This window comes from Rhipicephalus microplus, chromosome 9, assembly GCF_043290135.1.
Source record: "Rhipicephalus microplus isolate Deutch F79 chromosome 9, USDA_Rmic, whole genome shotgun sequence".
In the NCBI taxonomy this organism is placed as follows: Eukaryota; Metazoa; Arthropoda; class Arachnida; order Ixodida; family Ixodidae; genus Rhipicephalus; species Rhipicephalus microplus.
The window spans coordinates 1,085,588-1,106,612 of NC_134708.1; the positions used below are offsets into that span (position 1 = coordinate 1,085,588).

The 21,025-nt window shown below is 47.4% G+C and overlaps 2 protein-coding genes across 6 annotated transcripts in view; one reads left to right on the forward strand and one right to left on the reverse strand.

The window, feature by feature from the left end:
* Positions 1-17,010, forward strand: part of LOC119163317 (putative ATP-dependent RNA helicase DDX43) — a 244,512-nt gene extending 227,502 nt beyond the window's left edge. For both annotated transcript variants that reach the window (XM_037415283.2, XM_037415282.2), the window contains 2 exons: positions 10,749-10,823; positions 16,620-17,010. In XM_037415283.2, coding sequence (XP_037271180.2) covers positions 10,749-10,823; positions 16,620-16,839 — 295 coding nt within the window. In that variant the 3' untranslated portion in view covers positions 16,840-17,010. The remainder of the gene's footprint in view (positions 1-10,748; positions 10,824-16,619) is intronic.
* Positions 14,599-21,025, reverse strand: part of LOC119163313 (uncharacterized) — a 217,758-nt gene continuing 211,331 nt past the window's right edge. For 2 of the 4 annotated variants that reach the window (XM_075872944.1, XM_075872942.1), the window contains one exon: positions 14,599-19,700. In XM_075872944.1, coding sequence (XP_075729059.1) covers positions 19,506-19,700 — 195 coding nt within the window. In that variant the 3' untranslated portion in view covers positions 14,599-19,505. Of the gene's footprint in view, positions 19,853-21,025 lie in introns of all 4 variants that reach the window. The other 2 variants (XM_075872943.1, XM_075872945.1) reach the window with 2 other exon arrangements.

The following is a 21,025-nucleotide window of genomic DNA, read 5'->3' on the forward strand; positions in this document are numbered from 1 at the left end:
GCTAAAAGAGCGTCCCTCCAGCAATTTGTAGGGTTACACAATGTCATATCAAAGAGTTAGCTGCCAGCCTTACTTCATAAGGGCCACCAACACACAACAGAATACAAGTACAGACGAAGTGGCTTATGAATTCTGCACCGCAACGTAGAGAAAGGGGCCAAACAGTGAAGCGCACGACAGAGAGAGTGATAATGCTTGGACTCGCATCTCGTGACATTGGACTACGGCCCCGGGGCAGTCGGTCACCCATAAAGAACCAGGCGGTGCGCAGGGAGTAATGGTGGCTCATTGGCTCCAGACTCGATTGAGCTGTATCCGTCACGGCTCCCCAATTCGAAAAACTCCCTCAAGAAAGCAAGGCGTGTTCCTGGGGTACTGAGAGGAGTCTCCCCAGAAAAGGTCGAGGAGGGAAACAGGGCCTCTCGGCATTAGCCAAGGAGTAGGACGCGAAGGGCAACTGAAGCAGCACAGTGCTCTCTCTCCCGCAACCCCTCTAACCGCTGCTCGGGCAAATGTAGTGTAAAGCCGAGTCACCGTCACGATGAAGACCAGGGGTTGCGTGTGCAACCCCGCATTCCTCCCTCTTTAATTGAACCCTTCAGCCAAAAAAAAAAAAAGGAAAGTCATCACGTGGTGCTTTAGAAGGGGCTGGCGACTCTACCAGGAACATGGCGAAGGTCTCGTATATGGAGTTGTGCGGAGATGCAGATGATCGTTAACGCTGAGAGGGCAGTCAACACTTAAACATAAGTATTATAGGGTCTCGAAGTCAAGGCAACACGCTCTCAGAGCGAACGGACATATTAGACGCAGTCAGACCAAACCAAACTACACCTACATTTACTTAACTTTTTACAACTACGACATCATCAGTCGCATCAAAATACATCAGTCGTGATCAAAGGGTTAAAACAACCTTACACAATACTCCAGAACACTCAACAACATCAGAAACACAAGGCGACGTCACTAATGCTCGACTCATGACAAGGGCTCGCAAGCAATAACCCGCGGTGCTGTCCTCACGAGCCCACCCCCAGAGACGACTGCTCGCTCTAACTGCCACACGCCAAAAATAAACGCTTATTTCTCGTGTGCTGCCACCCAGACTTGCCACCAGGCCTCACTGCACTTTAACTATGATGATGATGGTGGTAGCACTCGCGAGCACAACGCCACCTACCGCTCAATATTTGAGAACCCTAAATGCGGCCTATGCACGAAACATGTGCACCATGAGGCGCAAATGACTTTAGAAAGAGTGTTAGCATCCCCACAGTTTGTTTGCCCAGAATCATTAAAATACACCGTGCATAATGTACACTGTAGCATCATCATCGTCATTCATCATCATCATTTCTTAGCCACCGTGCTGCGAGAACAGAACGAGTTCACGCGCCTGGCTTGTCGGACGCTGGCAGCCGTCGCCGCTCAGCTTCAGCTTTGGAATAAAGGGGCGAGATCGGCACGGCCCCGTCAGTCGCCTTCGACTTCTTCTCTGGTCTCTCTCTACTCTCATCACTACACTGGTGACCTGAAGGACACCCCCTTCGACGAGCCACCGGCTGCCATACTTCCGTCACTCTGCCCGCCAGTGCCGCCGTTTCACCCGATTTTAGCACTAGCATGGTTCATGTGGCTCGACCCCAATCTAGCCGTGAATGGTGTCGCGGACCAGCGGCTTATGCACGTCACCTTGCTCGACGCGCTGCCGATAGAGTTTCACCACCTTGCTGCCAAACTGACCACAAGCCCGCAGCCATAAAACGCTCCCTGCACTGCGGTGCTAGCCCACTACGGCCACACATACCATCCCTGCTGTCATTCATCCACGCCTGGCAGGTTTCCCCTGCGTTGAAGAGCAAGGTATCAACCGGCCCACAGCCCTGCCTTGACCATGACCGAACTCTCCCGACTACGTCACCTTCAACCTCGCGTCCGAGCACTAGCGTAGCGATTTCCACGCCCGACGAGGTTCAGAATGTTGCTGCTGCCATCGACCAGTCTGCCACGAGGTGCGTGTCTTCGACGTCCTCGGATGGCGGTCCACCAGGCATGCTGACCAACCATATGCCTTCCCCTGCCACCAAGGCCCACGACACTTATGACAAGTCAGGCTCCATAATGGCATCCTCAAGTAGCATTCATCTTCACTAAATATATATATAGATTCGCTTCATCTGTTTGTCTCTTTACATTGACATGTCTTAGAAGGGTACACCGAGCAATTTCTGCAACTAACAGCATAACGCACAATAAGAAATACACAGAATGAAGATAAATGGGTGGACATGTCACCATGTAAAATTAAGAACAATATACAGTAGACTAGTAGAGTGAAACTTTGGGCTGGTTGGTTTTGCATAGTAAAGTATGTACAACCATGTCTTGAGTTTGTGCTGTACGTGCTTCATTATAGTACATAGTAAGCATAATTTTTTACAAGAAATGAAATAAACTCTGTGAAAGTATTGTTCCACGCAGCAAAGAGACACGTGACATACCAGGATAGTGTTGATTATCTTTTTCAATTGACACGAAGATTGACACGCGTACAGAGCAGCGGTCTTGTGATAGTCGTACTCTTTGTGGCTTCTGAAATTTTAGAGTGCGTTCTTCCAATGCATGAATGTAGAGACGATTTAGGCACCAAGAACTCTGTGAACCCCCTTGCTTCAACTTTCGTTTTCAAAAAGCACACGTCTTGCAGACAGCTTCCTCCTGATATTTAAAATACACCAGCCAGCAAAACATTTCTTGCCAGGGAGGTGGGAACTTCAGTTTCGACTTACTAACTGAGAAAGCTGTAGTTAGCGCCTGGTTTCCATGGTACCATTAGCAAACGTTGTGGGAATCGAGGCTACCCGCCGCCTTTGCGCCGGCTTTGTCGCCTCTTTCTGCGTTCTCATGTCCTGACATGACTCTCCTCTCCTCCACAGTCTTCCGCGCTGCCGGAGTGGGGAGTGACGTATTAACTCCTCGCACTTGGTAGCGGATGTCGACAGTGGCACCACGCACAGAGTCTCCTAGGAGGTTTCACATGCGTGCGTCGGGAGTGAGAAAGACCTCTCCGGGGACTACATGGGGCTAAGCACGCTTTTCTTTTTCGTCTGTCGGCTCCCTTTGTTTGGGGCTCGTTCGGACTTCGCCAACAGCACCTTACGCCCGCAGCGAACGCTTACCTTTTGTCGCCCCCCCCCCCTTCCCCCCCCAATTCTGTACGCTAGGCCGAAGAGCGATACGGTGTCCTAGTGTGTTGCCCAAGCAATATCAACCCTTATCTCTCCGAAGCCAACGCGAGCGCCTTTGCCCTCGCTCAAGCTACTGGGCCCTTTGTCGCGGTGTCTCCGTAAATCACTTTTACTACGGAGACGTGCTCCTGGCACCTCTGTGTTGTACTTCTCACTCATGGCGTGGATAAGCCCATTTGATTTCCCGCCACCCCTGTTCTCGCCATGGCGACGGTTAACAGGTGCCCTGTGGCTCGCTGAGACCGAACCCACGCTAGTGGCCGTAATCCTTCGTATTACGTGTACACTACACTGGCGCCCAACGCGGTATCAAAAGCTCTAAGCTTTTGACTGCTCTTAGCGAGTCAGTTTGCCTGCGCAATTTGGGCTCGTCGCAACATGCCTGCTTCGTGGCACTTTATCCGCTGACCCCTTTAGGTAGATGCCGTGTTGCACTGAGAGGCCATCGCCTCTATCGAGGGACACCCTTCGGCACCCGTCTGTGTCGTCACCCCCTTTTGTGGTGAACACACAACCAACGTGGCTGCTAACGCACTATTTCGTGCCCCCTCTTTTTGCCGAGAACCTGTATTTCAGTGGGAGGGCCGCTCACGGTGCCTTAGTACGTGCAAGTGTTGAAAGCGAAACAGTGGCGAAAAGGGGGAGTCCCCATGAGGACGACTTTGGCTGCTATACAGGTAAGCGGCGCACTGCGTAGTGGCCGAGTGGGGGAGCTTTCCAAAGGCCGCGGGGCCGAGAGCGAACCCGTGACGCCGTGCACGTGGCGGTTGCTGGAGTCCTGAGTGGGCACAATACCAGACTCCCCCCTTTGGAAGAATAGGAATCGCTTTCGGCAGCGAAGAGCTACTGAAGGCCCAGCAGGGTGATCCGTTTCGAGTCTCGAAGCAACGGAGCGTTGTATACGCTGCTTGCTCTAGGGCTAGCGCCGGTAACGACCGTCTCCACGAGAGGCTGAGCGCCGTTGCGCTGCTTGTTTTGCAGAGGGCGCAAATAGGAAGTTGAAACAGCGTGTGTCGCTGAGTCCCCGCCTGATTCATTTTGCTGGACCGTGACGAGCTTTCTCTAAACTATATAGCCATTGACGACGAGTCCGTCAATACGTTTAAGGTGTCTATGCCCAAAAAAGTCTGCGAGCCGCACTGTTGCGATCATCTCACGATGAACTCATGGCCGGTCATCTGAGTGGCTCGAAAGTTTTTGCAAACTGAGCAATATTGTGACCTGGCCCGGCACGAAGCGTGACATATATCGCTATTGCCGTGCCTGCCACGTCTGAGAAATGGTGGAACCAAGGGTTGGCAAGCCGCTCGGTCTTATGAATCGATTGTCAGTGAGCATCCGTGGTGCATACTAGCTGAAAGATCCCCTTTTGGGAAAACTCAGCCGTGCCCACATCGCAAGCCTGAAGCCCTTTGTCACGGTCCGACAAGCTCGCGCCAGCGCCCTGCAGCACTTCGCGCAAGAAATGGGCACACCCAGAGCGGCGGACCGCATTCGGACCCTGCACCAGTATAATCTGAGAAAGCGGTCACTTTCGTGATTTTGTGCCGGACGGCGGACTTCTCTGCAACTGATGGCCCTCAGTTTACTGTCTAGCCTCAGTATGGTTGGCTTCTTTTCCGCCTGTTATCATAAAGAAGTTGACCCCGCCCAGTTTGCTGCCAGTGTTTCTGTAAGAGCTCATGTGGATTTTATTTTTTTATTTTTATTTTGTCTAATATTAAGTGTTCATTTGTATTGTGTTTTTATTTTCTTTTGGCCAGAGATTGAGTGTCATTATTGCACTGTTTTACTTTTCTTTCTGTGTTTATTTACTCTACTGGTGAAGGAAGCTGTGACCTTGAACATTGAGCTCACGCGTGGGGAGAGAGACGAAGGACGTTTTGCGCCTTTGCTCGCGCAGCCGTCGGCGGTGTGTGTGTGTGTGTGTGCGTGCTTCTGTGCGTGTGTACAAGCGTGGCACTTCAGTGCATGCCCGTAAAGAGTGCACGTTGCGGTTTCATCCCATCGACATGGACACTAGAGGTGCTCGGGGCCTTGACCCAGTGGCGTCAGACAGTCTGGCCGTGCCCCTGCTCTCGGCTGTCGCTGAGAAGCCCTGCTGCCCCTTTTCCACGTTGGCTCCTGCGCGAGGCCAGCTGACAGCAGGTATATGCTGCCGGCCACCGCGAGGACGCCTGGCAGCCGATTTCGGTTCAGCCTCTCTGATCCCTGGAGAGGCCCGGCTTCCCAGTGAGGTTCCCCCGTCTCTTTTGAAAAATTCGGGCCCTCCAAACCACCACCGAAGCAGCGTTTGTCGGACTCGTGACTAATCGAGAGCAGCAACGAGCCATCAGAGAGCCCCCTTCCATGCCTCTGACCTCGCACATAGGCATCCAACCCAACGGACATTGTCACGTTCTGTCCCATCCTTCGCGCGGTGGACACTATCCCGCTTTAGCACCATGAACACTAGTCCTACTTTTCTGTGCCCCCTTTTGCAAACATGTTATAGTATTATGTGTTTATTTTATTATTATTGTTTTCTCTTTTGTCATCATTTTTTTAGCAGCAGTTACAGGGCTGGACTGAGGTTAGCTGTTGCTCATAGCGGTGTAACTTTAACTGCAAGGGTGACGTGTGGCTGCCTTTGCAGACCGGTAAAGGGCAAATATAGGAAAAGGGGATGTCAGAATCGAGGCTAGCACGCAGCCTTTGCGCGGGCCTTGCCGCCTCTTTCTGCGTTCTCAAGTCCTGACATGACTTTCCTCTCCTCCGCAGTCTTCCGCGCTAGGAGAGCGTGGAATGACGTATGACGACACACTAGCGCTCGTTTCTCCCCTGGCGGAAAGATTCGCGGGTATACATTTCCTCCGCTTCGCTTCAGTTGCAGGTAAGGTCGCGCTCGCCCAGTATCTTACTCTGCGCGAGAAATGTCTCGTGCTCATGATTGCACCCCTACAGAAGGCTGGTATTTTCTGTTGCGTAGTGATGTCATACCGCAAACATCAATGAACGCGAAGGAGCTGATGCTAGTTGTGAAATTCCAGTGATTCGTATCAGAATGCTCGAACCAGGCAAGAGACAGGCACGGATGGTGCACAGTACAGCGCAAGTAAACTCGTGTTGCCTGCGCTGGCAGTTCTTGTCGGAGCTTACACGTTCTGAGAAATTGATTATGGTGCACTACGCTTTGAACAAGACCAGAGTTCATTCCTTCATGAACCGATCACTCGAGATTTTGTGTGGTACGAGGTTGATCTTGTTCACACCAGTGTAAGTGCTACAAACATGAATGCATGCTCTAGTTAGTATACATGGCATATCTTTGCTGCGCGGTGAAATTTGCTGGACAGTTCTGAATCTGTTGGCTGCACGCTTGCAAACAACAGAAGACACCTTGCCGCAACGCCATTGCTTCAGAAATCAGAGCGACAAAACCTACAAAAAACAAAATGAGAACATTGCGAGTTTTTGGCCGTATTTAAGTTTTCAATTGCATATACGCTGAGAACAAGTTATTTCCGTGAGTTGATATAGTCTCGTCCGAGGCGAATTTTAGATTGAGACCAAGTGAACATTTCTCAATAGTGATTACCTTGCTCTCGCAGATTGCCCTCGCAGATAGGATATGATCTCTATGACTGCAGTACTTTACTGCTATCAAAAGTCACAGTGCAAGTGTTTTGTCAACCAAGGTTGCGAGAAAGTCTGCCCGAAAAATAGCACATGAAAAATCGTGTTGCCAACGTGCAAGGAAACTTACAAAAAATTACTTGTGTATCGCATGCATGCTTGCATGCGCGCAGTGAAGTTAAAAGAATGACTAAAAGCTATCACAGCATCAGGGGTGCTTAACATATAGAGCTTAACATAAAAATAATTCCCATTGGCATGCAGTCACAAACGTCGACAGTAAGAAATTATTGGCTCAGCAAAGTAAGCAAAACCGGAATGTAAATATGAATGTACAAAAACATGCTACATACACTTCCATTTCGTCATTGTAAGCGTAGCCGTCCTCAACTTGTGAAATGCTCTTCGCCCCGACGAAGATTATGTCATCTATGCCTAACAGAGATTAACGATGTCTTCTTCGATTGAGTGGATTGTTGCAATGATGCGTTTTCGAAGATTAGTCAGTTCAATGGTACAACGAGAGGCCCTTGCTCCAGACGGTCACTGTACCTGTCGTTTACTGTATTTTACTGCGATTACTTTACTTTCACTTACTCTCTTCACAAGCACACGCATGGGGAGAAGAGGGGTCTCATGACTTTTCTATAAATGTGCACAATCTGCTCAAACTACTGCCAATAGTAATGCGGCAAAGGAAAGCTAATGCCTGTGCCCCACCCCCCTAAAACAATTTCTGGCTACGCCTCTGCCACGGCGTGCAGAGACGCTGCAGACGGGCTTATTGATTCTCCTACACGGCACAGAAAGGACACTTGAGGGACCATGTCGGCAATTGAGGCTTTATTAACCCAAGAGGCAGCACGATGCATCAGTCACGAAAATGCGGGCCATTGGATAACCATAGAGTTTCATACAGTAATACCTTAGAGGGGAAACTGGTGCTAGTGTCTACAGGGGCATCTGAGCGGCGCTTGTACCCCCATGGGAATTATGGGAAGCACAGGCTTCGGGTACGCTTCAAATGAATTACGTTCCTGATATTCGCAATGCTTCTTTTCTGAGTGTAAAACAAAATGATATGAACTTATGTTTAACTGGAACTTGCTTCATTTATTTGTACGCAAACTTTATTGTAAAAAGCTTTTGTGACGAGGCGGCGAAACACACCTTGGCAAATATAACCATCAGGGTATGCATTGCTCTGCCATTGCATTCCAGATTTGGCATCAAGATTTCAAGAATTATTGTTACAACACTTGAAAACAAGCATGCTTGTTTTTTTTCTGGAAAGTATGCATTATCTATTTATGGAAAGAACAGTACAGTATTAAATCAGAAACACTTAACGTTTCGTCTTCTGTGATGCTAGGTGCGTTTGTCTAAGTGCTCTGTTCCCAACACCTCCGGTTCTGTTATGAGACCGAGTCAGTGGAACTTCATGGTGCGTCTACTTAGCTTCGTCCCCGGGGGTTTTGCAGTCTACTTAAGTAAGTTTAGGCAAGGCGCACTCGTGAAAAACATGAATCTGATGCAATATCCTGCACTGACATGGAACACTACATCCATGCGCAGCGGGTGAGTGGACGACGCCTCGTTTAAACTGACAAATACGACTCCTAAAGCTCGAACATCACAGCTAAACGAGAGACCTAGTGGTCTTCAGCCTCTTCCAACAAGTAAGGCACTACTTCAGCGCCTGCCCCAAAGCATCTCTGGTTTGTTGTGAAGTTGAGTCAGCGGAGCGCGACGGTGCATCTAGTTAGCTTCGCTATCGTCTTGCCGTCGTTTTAAAACTACTTCAGGCAAGATGCGCTTATGAAAAAACATGAACTAGATGCAATATTCTGCACTGGCGTGAGACGCTACATTTATGTGCAGCGGTGAGTGGACGACGCTTCGTTAAACTGTCAAATACGACTCTTAAAGCTTGAACGTCGCCGAAAATTTCAGACATAAGTGGTCTTAAGCCTTTTTGAGCAACAATGGCAGTGCTTGAGTGCTTTTCATCGCACCCCACTGCCCCGCTGTTGGAAGAACGAAACTGAAACTGCAGAAAAAAAGTCTGTAGACAGTTCACTAGCTAACCCTATCCAATACGAAGCCTGTACTTCCCATAATTCTCAAGGAGGTACACGATCGCAGCGCCAGATTCCTCTCTAGGTATTATTGTATGAAACTCTATGGGGGTAACTCTGCAAGACTAATCGAGAACACTTGCCTTCAGCACCGTAGTTACCACACTAAGAGCATCTGCTGCGGCAAGCCAGTGGATGGGGAGAGACAAGCTCGTGAGGGTGATGTCACGGGCAGCCAATGAGGACTAGCAAAGTGTTATCATATGTGCTAGTGTGGTGTGTTACGGGCATGGTTTGGGCATGTCTGGGCACGTGTCTATGCGCTGGCAAGGAGCGCACGCATGGCTTGCACCTGACAAAAAGGCCTGGTGGCAAAGCCATAACGGTTGTATTGTCAGCTCTCAGAACTCCAGCCGTGCAGGGCTAGCATAAGTGCTAGCTGGGGAACGAGGCCCCAAATGAGATGGCACTCTCGATTCCCACAACTTGACGGCGGTTGTGGCATGATCAAATGCCAAGGCGCACTACTGAAGCACGGCTCGTAATATGTGCATGAAACTCGGGTAATTGAGTTGATATCACATACGTAATGTTATTAAAGGTATTTTTCATTTTGAATAAGAATACTTCTTAGCCATCATTTGGGTCTTTGTTACTTAATTTCGGTGGCAGCTATGTGGGCTCTACATGGCTGTTATATTTATGGGGTGCTGTTGATGTTATCACCAAGGACCCTACCATCCTCGCAGGCAAAGTGTCAGCTCAAGTCAAGATTGTAGATACGCGTTGAGATGGAACGGTGGTCTTTCCAACCACTTGTTACAACAAAGCAGACTTTTCCTTTATATTATTGACAGATTTAACTTGTGCTAGGCTGCTGACCCAAAGGTCCAATTTTCATGGAGGCAAAATGGTGGAGGCCTGTGTGCTATGCAATGTCAGGGCGCATTAAACTAGATAGTCAAAATTTTCGTAGCCCTTCACGTGCATGGTGTCCCATAATTATATCGTGGTTTTGAGATTTAAAACGCCAGATATTATTTTATCATTAAATTCCATTGCAACCCCAGGGTGGTCAAAATTTCTGGAGCCCTCCACTACGGTGTCTTTCATAATCATGTGGTGGTTTTGGGACGTTAGACCCCACGTATTAATCAATCTATTCCATTGCAACACATTATTATGATATGGCCTTGAGATCACTGCAGGCATTTCAGTGCATAATAAGTACTGCTAGCAATGTAACAGGAATCTTAGAAATATTTACTATTGTGCACATTTCTTTTCTTAATGTGTGTTTTATTTGCATACCAGATATTCCTTGAGGTATAGCTAACCGTTCCTCCTTCCTTGCACTAAAAGTATAATTGGAAGGAAAACAGAAGCGAAAGAAACTGCACTTTTCTCCAAACGTGGAGGTTCCTGTACCATCTGATCTACAGTAGCACTGGCTATAGGTTGGAAAGTTACAAAGGATTTATTCCAGCAAGTGCGTAAAATACAGGAAACCTTTAGTATTCGTTTGAAACCTGTTCTGTTAAATGCAGCTTCATTTAAAATAAATAGGGTCTATTAAAGGTTATGAAATGGAGACATCACTTGGTGCACACACTGTAGCTGTCTCTTGCAAGGCAGCAGAAGCTTTTGGCATTGAGTGTGACAAAATGCTTGTAGTTTTGATTATCTCATAACTTTGGGTGCTCAGGTGAACACACCAGGTACGCTGATACTAACAAAGCTAACAGTAGTGTTGCATGCTTGTCTTGTTTGCAGCTAAGAGGCATGTTTTCTGCTTTTTCTGCAGGCACATCTTCAATTATGATTTTCCTCGAAATATAGAAGAATATGTCCATCGAGTTGGCCGGACAGGTCGAGCTGGGTAAGCTTTTATCCATGCAGGCGACCACTGTTATTATTTTGTTTTTCAAGAGCTTTATTATTTCATACAGATAACAAACACTTCTTGTAGCCAAAAACTATTTGTAGGTCCGATAACTAAGAATACTAAGGAAGTTCTAGCACAGCGGGGAAGAAGAAAAAACTGTTGTAACAATTTATGAAGCTCTCACAGGGGTTGAGAAAAGTAAATTTGGCAAAATATTTTGCTATACTGCTTCGGTGCCGTGAGAACATGTCAGGAGGAAGCTGAACGCCTTCACACATTCAAGCTGTGAGCCCTGCCTTTCGCGTTTCTAAAGCACCGTGTGGCATTGGCAAAGATGTAGGTTGCTCTATAACTGGAGAGTGCACACATGGCCGTATCTCTCCTCAAGTGACAGCGCTTTTCATGAGCGTATATTAAGTACCATTGTTCACTGACCAGTGTATGTTATGGCCGTTTTTGAACACCATTCACTGTATGCTTCAGCTACCACAAAGGTTTAATCATGATCACTGGTCGTCAGCGTAGAGGTGTGCTAACAAGGGTTATTGTCAGTGCCAACGTTTATAGATACTTTTTCAGTTCCGCAACTCCTCGCGCCGCGCCCAGGGAGAAGGCGGCCGGCCGCCGCACCCGCCACCGCAGCGCTGCAGTCGCGCCTTGCGCTAGGAGAGCGAGAGTCGTCTGCTAGCGCGAAGGGTGTCGCGTGAGCCTTTGCGTGCGCCCGAGTGAGAATTGTGCGAACAGTGTACTTGGTCTTTACTCTCGCTATTTAACAGAGGCCACGCGCTTTAATTCGTGCGCGTTGTATGACTCACGAACTTGAAAAAAAGCCTGTACGTACTTCGCAGGCATCCGTTTTGCGCAGTGACAAAGTGATCGCTTCACCCTGCGCCTTCCTGTGTCCATTGCATCAAGACCACATTAGTAGTTTACAATTCAGCGCGCTAAAAGAAATAGAAATCTTAAACTTATAGCACTCGGGGTTACGTAACATGAGGACTTGGCGACTAGTAAATTTTGTTGGATGAATGAAACACTGCTATTCGTCTTTTTTTTTTTTTGCGGTGGGAAAACGCCTCACGAATAGATCGAAAACTGACGTACACATTTCATTACACGTACACGGCACAGATTTGTCGGCAGGTTTACTGCGAAGTTCGTTAAACTAGCTTTGCCTTCTTGCGCTCTCTCTGTGCCCGAACGGCACTGCTGTTCTCCAAGCATTTGGCTCGTGCGAAGAAGTGCATACGAGTTGTTAAATAAAAGTGAATTGTTTGAGCAGTAAGCTGATTAGCATGCTCGGAACAGCCAACAATATTTGTGCCTCTCTTCACTAGAGCATCCAGCACATCCCAAAATAAGTCACCAAAACATGTGCCTTTGCTAGCATGCTTTATAGTGCGTTCTACCGTGCTCACACACGCAAGCAGTTTTTCTGAAGGGTATGCAAGGCTGCCACAGACGTATTCGCGCTCGATGACCAGTATGGCCTCCTTCGACAGTGAATCACGCCTACCAAGGGCATCTTCTTTGCAGACCTCACAGCGTGTAGTTTTCTTCAACTTGAAAGCCACGTAGCCTGCCAGGTAATACAAGGCGGTCGCTTCTGGTGATGGTGCATTGTATTCATGATCGTCGGCATCACTTGAGAGGGCATGGAATGGTATGGACATCAGCTGCTGCCAAACTTTATCTTTCATTGCACTTTTCCGAACGAGGGCCTCACGACGTTTTTCTCCGAGGCTTTCAAAAGCGCTAAGCAAAACACGATCACTGCCGCTCTCACAGTTCCCTTTGACAGCCACTTTGACAGGGGTGTAGAGGGAAAGTAGCCTAAATAACTGGCTAAACTTGGTCACTGTAGGATGGTCTTCGTCCCCTCCAAATGACCTCACAAGGCCAAAAAATCTCTGCAAAAAAAGTATAGATGTAAGCACCTTAGGTTGCCTCGCGGCAACAGAACTCTTACCTCAAGTGGATCCTGGTTTAATTTGGCTGTTAGGATGTAGCTCACACCCTCGTTGTGTAAGAATTCTATAATGGATAACACTGACATCAACGTGACGCGCAAGGACTCGACAGTTTGATTTGATGCGATGAGTTTGACATTTTTTCTTGCTTCCGTCTGATTCAGCATGTCCAGAAATTCCTCCAGGAACTGAAACATTATGCGTGAATGCATGAAAAATAGTCTACGAAACTATAACAAAAGTGATACAAATGGTGCAAAAGAAAGTGGGAATAGTGTATCGAAATATAAGAATTGATCACAAGGTTTTTTTGCTGCTCACATAATGTCAATACACAAACCACTTACCTTAATTTTAGGGGAACCTTTTCTTATGCCAGCCTGGGGGATCTTCGCATTCAGAATGTCAAAAAGATCATTTAACAGGGATGTAACTTTTTCAGTTCCTGCAGTGTCATCAAAGCCGGGTACATTTAGCTGCCGGTAGATTTTCAAACCAATCGCCACACTGCGGCTGAACAGCTGAAAAAGAGGTTCATATTTTAGTTCGATTGCGAGTGCACTTAATCGAGTTGCAAGCCAGATGAACTTATGTTGTTTGCCAATGAATCCATGTTTACATTAAGAAATATTAAGTGTATGTAGCAGGAGCATTCAGCACATTACAATAAACTAAGAAACAGGTGACAAGCAAGGTCATATTAAATGTCTTACTTGAGCTGCCAGGCGAACATTCATGGCCTGAAGCTTCTGAGGCTTGATGTGATACTCGGTCAGTTTTGGTACCACCTTTATCTCCACCTTCTTCTCGGCATCATAAAGCTGCTCGTAGGCTGTTATAGAACAGCCATCTTTTGTACTTCAGGCAAATCTTTAATTATATCATCCAGAGTCGCCGTCAATGCGTTCTTGAGCTTCTCACTCAGGTGCTTTACATCTGCTTTCTTTCGCTCTCGTGCGGCAGTGGCACGAATTAGCCGCTTTCTCAGCGCACTTGCTGCCACGGGCACCTTTCTCTTTGATCGTGTGGACGTTGCCTTTCGCTTTAAACTTTTTGTCAAGTTGGCACATGCAGCACACACTTCTTTATCTGCGTCAGTCAGAACGGCGCAATCGTTGTGATGAAGCCTACCTCCAACTTTTTTTGTCACTCTGCTGGAGTTGGTGACATCGATAAGAGGGCAACCACGGCAAAATTGTTTTGCGTGCACAATTTGTACAATCGCTTCCACATCTTGCGCAGAAAATATGTTAATCTCTGCATCCCAGCTGCGCAACAGTCTTCCATTTGCATGGATGACGTACGTGAGGTCCTCGTGAATCGCGACGCTCTTCAGGATCGCGTAAACATCGTCCTTCATTCCCGCCTTGTAAAAGATAACCTGCCGAGGTTTACCAGTGTCCTCCTCAAGGTCCGCCATTCTCCAGTTTTTCGGAAGCTTTAAAGATGAGCCGTTTTCGACAATCTGTGCGAAATCAATGTCGTGCACGGGATCAGGAACTTCTTGCTGGTACTCATCTGATGGCGTAGCAACAAGTACGACTTTGTTGGGTAAGCTGGCCCTATCCTTAGGCGACCGCCGCCTCTTTATTGTTTTTGACAAATAGCTTGGAACATTCGGAAATTGACACGGCACGGCTTCAGGCTGTAATGCCCAACAGCCGCGGTCTATTTCAACAACCTGGCCGTCAATGACATGCTTGTAAGTCTTCACAATGTCATGTTGCATAAAATGCACGTCACACACTTTGCATGTCTTGCTCAGAAGTTTATCGGCGCGGGGAATAGCTCTCACCCACCTTTCAAGCAGCTGCGGATCGGACGGCGGTGCAAAAAAGTGCCGCTTTTCTGGATTGCTTTTGTACCCGCTGGTGCAGCCGGGCACGAAGCAAGTTGGCATCGTAAAGCTTGGCAGCTCCGAGACGTCCTGTGGCCGGTAGTGCTAGGTTGTCACAATTCACAGATGATCGAAGTCTTCGAGGATAACCACGTGCGCGCACGGTCACAACAACGAGAAAAAAAAAGCGCGATGACAGCCGCGCACGCGGCCAAGCCGTATCTATAAACGTTGGGCCAAGCAACTGCGGGGAGGAGCAACACCGGCAACACGTGCGCCCGCGACAGCGCAACTCGCGACTGTGGCGCCATCTCACTGCCCGGGTAAAACCGGCGGCCGCCTGCGGCGGCGGAGTTACGGAACTGAAAAAGTATCTATAAACGTTGGTCAGTGCATCTTGAGTTGAGTTTTCTACATACAGTTACAGGTAAATGGTTCGGACGGGGGAAAAATGCGGCATGAAGCAGCTTGACAATGCCCCATGTCCCAGATTCAGTGTGGCAGGAAAACAATGGCACAAGCAAGCAAATCAACAACAGTTTCCAATACACAGACATGTTTAGAAAAGCATATTTAAGTTATTGGAAAGAGTATGCACATTTCTATAAGTAACTTTTAATTATTTGGAATATTAAGCAGACAGTAACCTCAAAATCGTAGTTAGTGGACGGCCTCGGAGCATGCTAATGTTCAGAGTAATGGTTTAGGGGCATAGAAGGATTTGGTTGCAGGTAACTGTTATCTGCATCAAATAGTGCTTTAGCCACCGAACATCGATAGGCTCTCATTATTCGACTACTACTTCTCTGAAAACATATTTTACTTTCGTGTTAAGGCAACATTAGAGCAGTCAACCATGTGTTGTCAACAATGTGGGTTCTCGTACTTGACACAGGTTCCATGACGGAACATTTAAAAACTTTGAAGGATGCCAACACCCTGATCTCATATGACGATTCTCAGTCACGTTCGGCTGCTTTCTTATTGTCTTTGCATTTGCACAGCCTTTTCTCATAGCCTGATACTAGCATGGATATTCACCACTCCGGCGACCCTCGTCACATGGCCGTCACAGAACTGGTTTAAGAAGTACTTTGTCTTTTCGTCGAGAGAGATGTGGTTCGTGTGACACGGTCTCTATTTCACCGTGAAAGTTAAATAGAGCTTTTGGAAAAGGGAGTACGGTAACGACCATTTGAGCTTGATGGAGCACTTTCGTTCCCACGTAGCTACTGCTACAAAGAAAATTATGCTAACAATATCCTCTTAGTAATCTCAATTATAGATTTTAGCATTATACTTTTGTTTGGTGTAGTATTGATCAATGTGTAGTGCAAGTTTAAATCCTTTATTGAGGACGTCAGTGTTTACAATGAACACTTTACCAAGCCACCGCCACAAGCCAGTGTTGCTCTGTATTGTTTGTTTAAAACGAGTGAGATGCAGGCAAATACACAGTGTACTTTCGCATTTTATATTTATTACAATGCACACAAACAGAAAGAAAGAAAGAGAGAGAGGTGTGTACATTGCCTCTAAGATGAGTACAAATGTGAAAAATGCGCCGTTTCTGCCCCGTGCGGCTCCTGTCGCAAGTTCGCACCAACCCGTGTAGCTTGGCCACAACTTTCTTTGCTGAATGGAGGTAAGTGGGGAACGGTAGTTACCACGTGACAGGAATAATAAGTGGTCTAGGTTCAATGAAGTGCTGCGGAATGAGCCATTTTACGCTAATGAGTTACTCGTAAAGGGTGTGCCTAGGCAATGGTAAACAGCAGCTTCTGCTGCAGCCACTCTCTCCAGAAGCTTTCAGCAATGTTGGAATATATTAGAAACATATTAAAATCATTTTTGCCTTATTGTTTAGGTCATCCCAACACTCTAACCACTCAGTTGGTGTTTTTTTTCTATGCGAACTTACTGTGAGGTGTAAAAGTGATCCAAGTCTGTTACTGTATGTGATCTTTTTTTATCCCTTGGCAGGCGTCGTGGTGAGTCAATCACATTAGTAACTCGTGAAAACTGGAGACATGCTCGTGAGCTGATCAGTATATTGGAAGAAGCTAACCAAGACGTTCCGCATGGTCTCTATGCAATGGCTGACCGTTTTGATGCCTGGAAAAAACGACGTGACGAGGAGAATCGTTCCTTTGGATCGGACCGAGGTGGTAGTCGAGGTCGGTATAATCGATCTCGATGGTAAGAAGACACTAATGATGAACGTATGCAATGTTTATCTCAAACACAAGATGTTTGAGATCAGTCAAAACAGCTTCCTTGGGTTCTGTACACACAGGTTTTCTATATATGCTAACATCTTTCATTTTTCTTGTATAAGTTGTTTCTAGTTGCATTAAAGGCATCAGAACATTGAGGATGCAATGTTGTGTGTTGATTTTTATGTCTCTATCACAAAAGCAAATGGTTTTGGGAGCATAATTGTCCAACACCGCTATTGCCCCCCAGTGTCCGTAACCCCTCTCGCTTGATGTCTAGAATGCAGGATGATTGCATGGTATTTGAACCTGGGCCCTCTGAGTGGTAGAAGCATACTCTGCCACAGTCACGCTGTTTTAGATGCAAAGCAGCTTTTGCTCGGGGCTGTGTACATTCCTCAGCGAGCGTGCACTCCCCCACTGTGCATGAACCTCGCACTCACACAAGGAGGTGGGAGGATCTTCTCTTCGTGTGAGCACAAGCAAGTGGGATGAAGCAGATGGCAGAGCACTTCTTGTGCATCATTTCTCCTCTCCCGTTTAACTCTTTGCCACATTGCGCACTCGTATATAATGCTGCATGCGCTCGCTTCGTAGCACTCTCCTAGTAGTGCTAGGAGTTCACTTTGCGGCACACCCACGGTATTACACAAATGGGAGGCTAGGGCGGTGGGGTGTAGAATAAGTAATACAGTCCACATACAGAACTCCATGCACAAATCAAACATACATGGAACACCAGCGATGTTTCACATCCCTACGTGGTTCCCTTTAGTGGAAGATGGCGTAATTTTTTTTCCCCCTTTTTCTCTCTTTTCATTGCCAATCCACGACATCTACCACAACACAAAATTCATGTGAAAAAGAAGATACACCAATAAAATTCACATAAATGTGTACATACTATTGTTGTCTTTTTAAAATTTTAGTACCGTCAGGTGTTTCAAGCACCAGCCCGCCTTGAAACTTTGTCAAACAGCACTTGAAACTCTTTTGTGAAAAGACAATATACAGGCATCTGTCACAATAATTTCTAAAAGACCCCATACAGCCGTCTGGCACAGTTATTCTGGGAGCGCTTGCAGTGGATGGAGTTGAGAGAGAGGGACGGGAGAGGTAGCACAGCTAAGACATCTTTATCTTACAAAAAGGCAAAATATCAACGAGCTCCAAATTCACACCAACAAGAAACATGTACACAATAGTCTGCTATGTACTGAAGCCAGAACTAACTGCAGTTCGAGTTAGAGCCAAGTTTAGCCCTAGCCAATCTATAGGGCTACTCTCCTACAGTCGCGTGTTTAACAAATGTCTTATTGTTCGTGATGTCCGATTCCCCGCAGGGGCGTCTGCGCAAGTAGGCGTTTGGTGTGTAGCGACACCACGGACCCGAGCTAACAGGGGGGTTTCGACTGCCTCCCACGCCTAGCCGTGCGTGGCTTTGCCGTGTCCGGGGAAAAGGGGATCCTGGGGGTTGAGCCAATGCTGGGTGATTGGACCTTTAAGGCCCCCCAGCGGCGGAAACACACCCCTTTGGCCCCGGCTTCACATAGACGGCACCCCCGGATTGACCCGCGCGGGGGGAATCGGCAGTCGCCTTTTCCTGTCTCCATCTCACATCTTCGTCTTTTCTCTTACTTTAAATCTTTCCTGTTCTCTACTCACTTCCATTGACTCCCGTGTTTCCTGGCGGCAAGGGTTAACCCTGTGTGGCTATCCTATTTTGGATACACCATATTCGGTTATAGTGGTGGCGCACGGCTGGCGTCTGCAGGGCCTGTACTTACAGACCCTGCAGCGTCCCCTTGTAGGACTCCATGGTGTGTGGCTGGCGCCGCTGCCGAAAGTAAGCATTTACATATGGCTAGTTCCTTCCCCCCACTCCCTGATCGCCCTCAGAAAAGAGGACGCACCGATGAAGTCTTCCAGTTTTTTGGTCACCAGAAAGTATTTTTTCCCCGATTCCACGTTATCCATGCTGACACGCCCGGCAAATCAGTGCGAACACTTTCACCTTTTCTAGTTTCAAAGTCTTTGACGGAAATCTTCGGCCCAGGATATAAAGCATCGAGAATGGCAAGTGGTGACCTCCTGTTGGAGCTCCGCGACCAGAAGCAATATGAGAAACTGCCTCACCTAATGAAATACGGAGATACCAAATTAATAGGAACACCACACTGAACCATCAACACCACTAGTGGCATTGTTTCAGATGATGACCTGTTAGGGCTGACGGAGGCTGAACTCCTGATGGGTTTTAGTGAACAGAATGTCATCAACATGAAACGAATTAGAATGAGGCGCGATGGCAAAGAAATCCAGACTAAGCACTTGATACTTACTTTCAATTCAAGTGTACTGCCTGACTTCGTGGAGGCTGGGTACATCAAGCTTCGAGCGAGGCCATATACCAAACCCTCTCCGATGTTTCCATTGTCAGCGGTTGGGCCACTGTTCACAGAACTGCCGAGGCCGAGAACACACATCTGATGCCTGTGAAAACTCTCTTCACTGTGCGAACTGTAATGGGGAGCATGCTGATACTCACGGTCATGCCCATGTTGGAAAAAAGAAAAGGAAAGTGTCACAATTAAAGTAAAACAAAACATCTTATTTAGGGAGGCAAAAAGACAGGTGTCCTACCTACCAGAAACTAGCTTTGCCGAAGTGGCGCATCAGGGGGTAGCGCCACGACCGCCCCCGGCGGCTGTCTGGCACACGCGTAGTGAGCCAGTGGTGACCCATCCGCCCCCTCGGCGGCTGCAGCCAGTGCTCCTCCGCCATCCAAAAAGGACCCACCAACCTCCGGGCTGGGGGCCGCGAAGGTCTTGTCTTTTGAGGCGAGGCCCTCGAAACAAAGGCAGTGATCGCTAGAGCGCGTGTCCAGCGCCTCGCAAGAGGCGATGGACACAACACCGAGCGTGAAGGCGCAGCCAGCGCCTAAGGATCGGCGAGACTCCGTCGACCGATCCAAAAAAGAAAAATCTCGTGTGACGGCCCCTGGAAAGGGTTCGTGAGCTAACTTTCCATCCTTGAGCACACAGCACAAAACACATCTAAAATGGACACACAGATATTACAGTGGAATGTGAGAGGACTTCTCCATAACCTCAATGATATTAGAGAACTTCTTAATAAACATACTCCAAAGGTGCTGTGTGTTCAGGACACATCTCAAGTCCACACAAACTTTCTAAAGCAATATGCCATCTTCCGCAAAGACTGTGACGACGCTGCCGCTTCGTCGGGCGGTGTCGCTATAATAGTTGATAAAGGTGTTGCCTGTAAGCAATTAAACCTCCGAATCTCTTGAGGCAGTTGCTGTCCAAGCAGTGCTGTTCGGGAAGCTACTAACAATTACCTCTATTTACATTCCTCCTTGCTGTCAACTTTCGAAGACACAATTTCAAAGCTTCATTGATGAACTTCCTCCGCCATATATAGTCGTTGGTGATCTAAATGCACATAATCCCTTATGGGGCGACTCCCATTTAGATGCGCGAGGACGCCTAATAGAACACTTTCTGTTTTCCTCAGGTGCATGTCTACTAAACAAAAAAGAGCCAACATATTATAACACTACACACAACACACACTCTTCTATAGACCTGAGTATTGTCTTGAGTACATTCATTCCATATATGGAGTGATTCGTTCCTAAGAACCCCTTTGGGAGTGACCACTTCCCGATTATGTTGAAGTTAAGAAAAGAAGATACATGCTCGCCTGACTTTCCTCGTTGGAACACCAAGTCAGCCAACTGGGAACTGTTCCGAGAAATTACATTATTAGACGGAGATGACATTGCTGATTTTAATATAGACAATGCTGTAGCATACCTAACAGGTTTTATTATTGACGCTGCAGTGAAATGTATCAAGCAATCTAACGGAATGACTAATAAGCGTCGCATCCCATGGTGGAACGACGATTGTCGAAAAGCGCGCAATAGACAAAATAAAGCTTGGAGACTACTCCCAAATTACCCAACGGCTAAAAACCTTGTCAATTTCAAACAGGTTAAGTCCCAAGCCAGAAGAATGCGTCGTCTTGCAAAGAAAGAAAGTTGGAATAGGTACATCTCCGGTATAAACTCTTACACCGACGAAACGAAGGTTTGGAATAGGGTAAACAAGTTAATGGGTCGGGAGTCACACCCCCTACCCTTGCTAA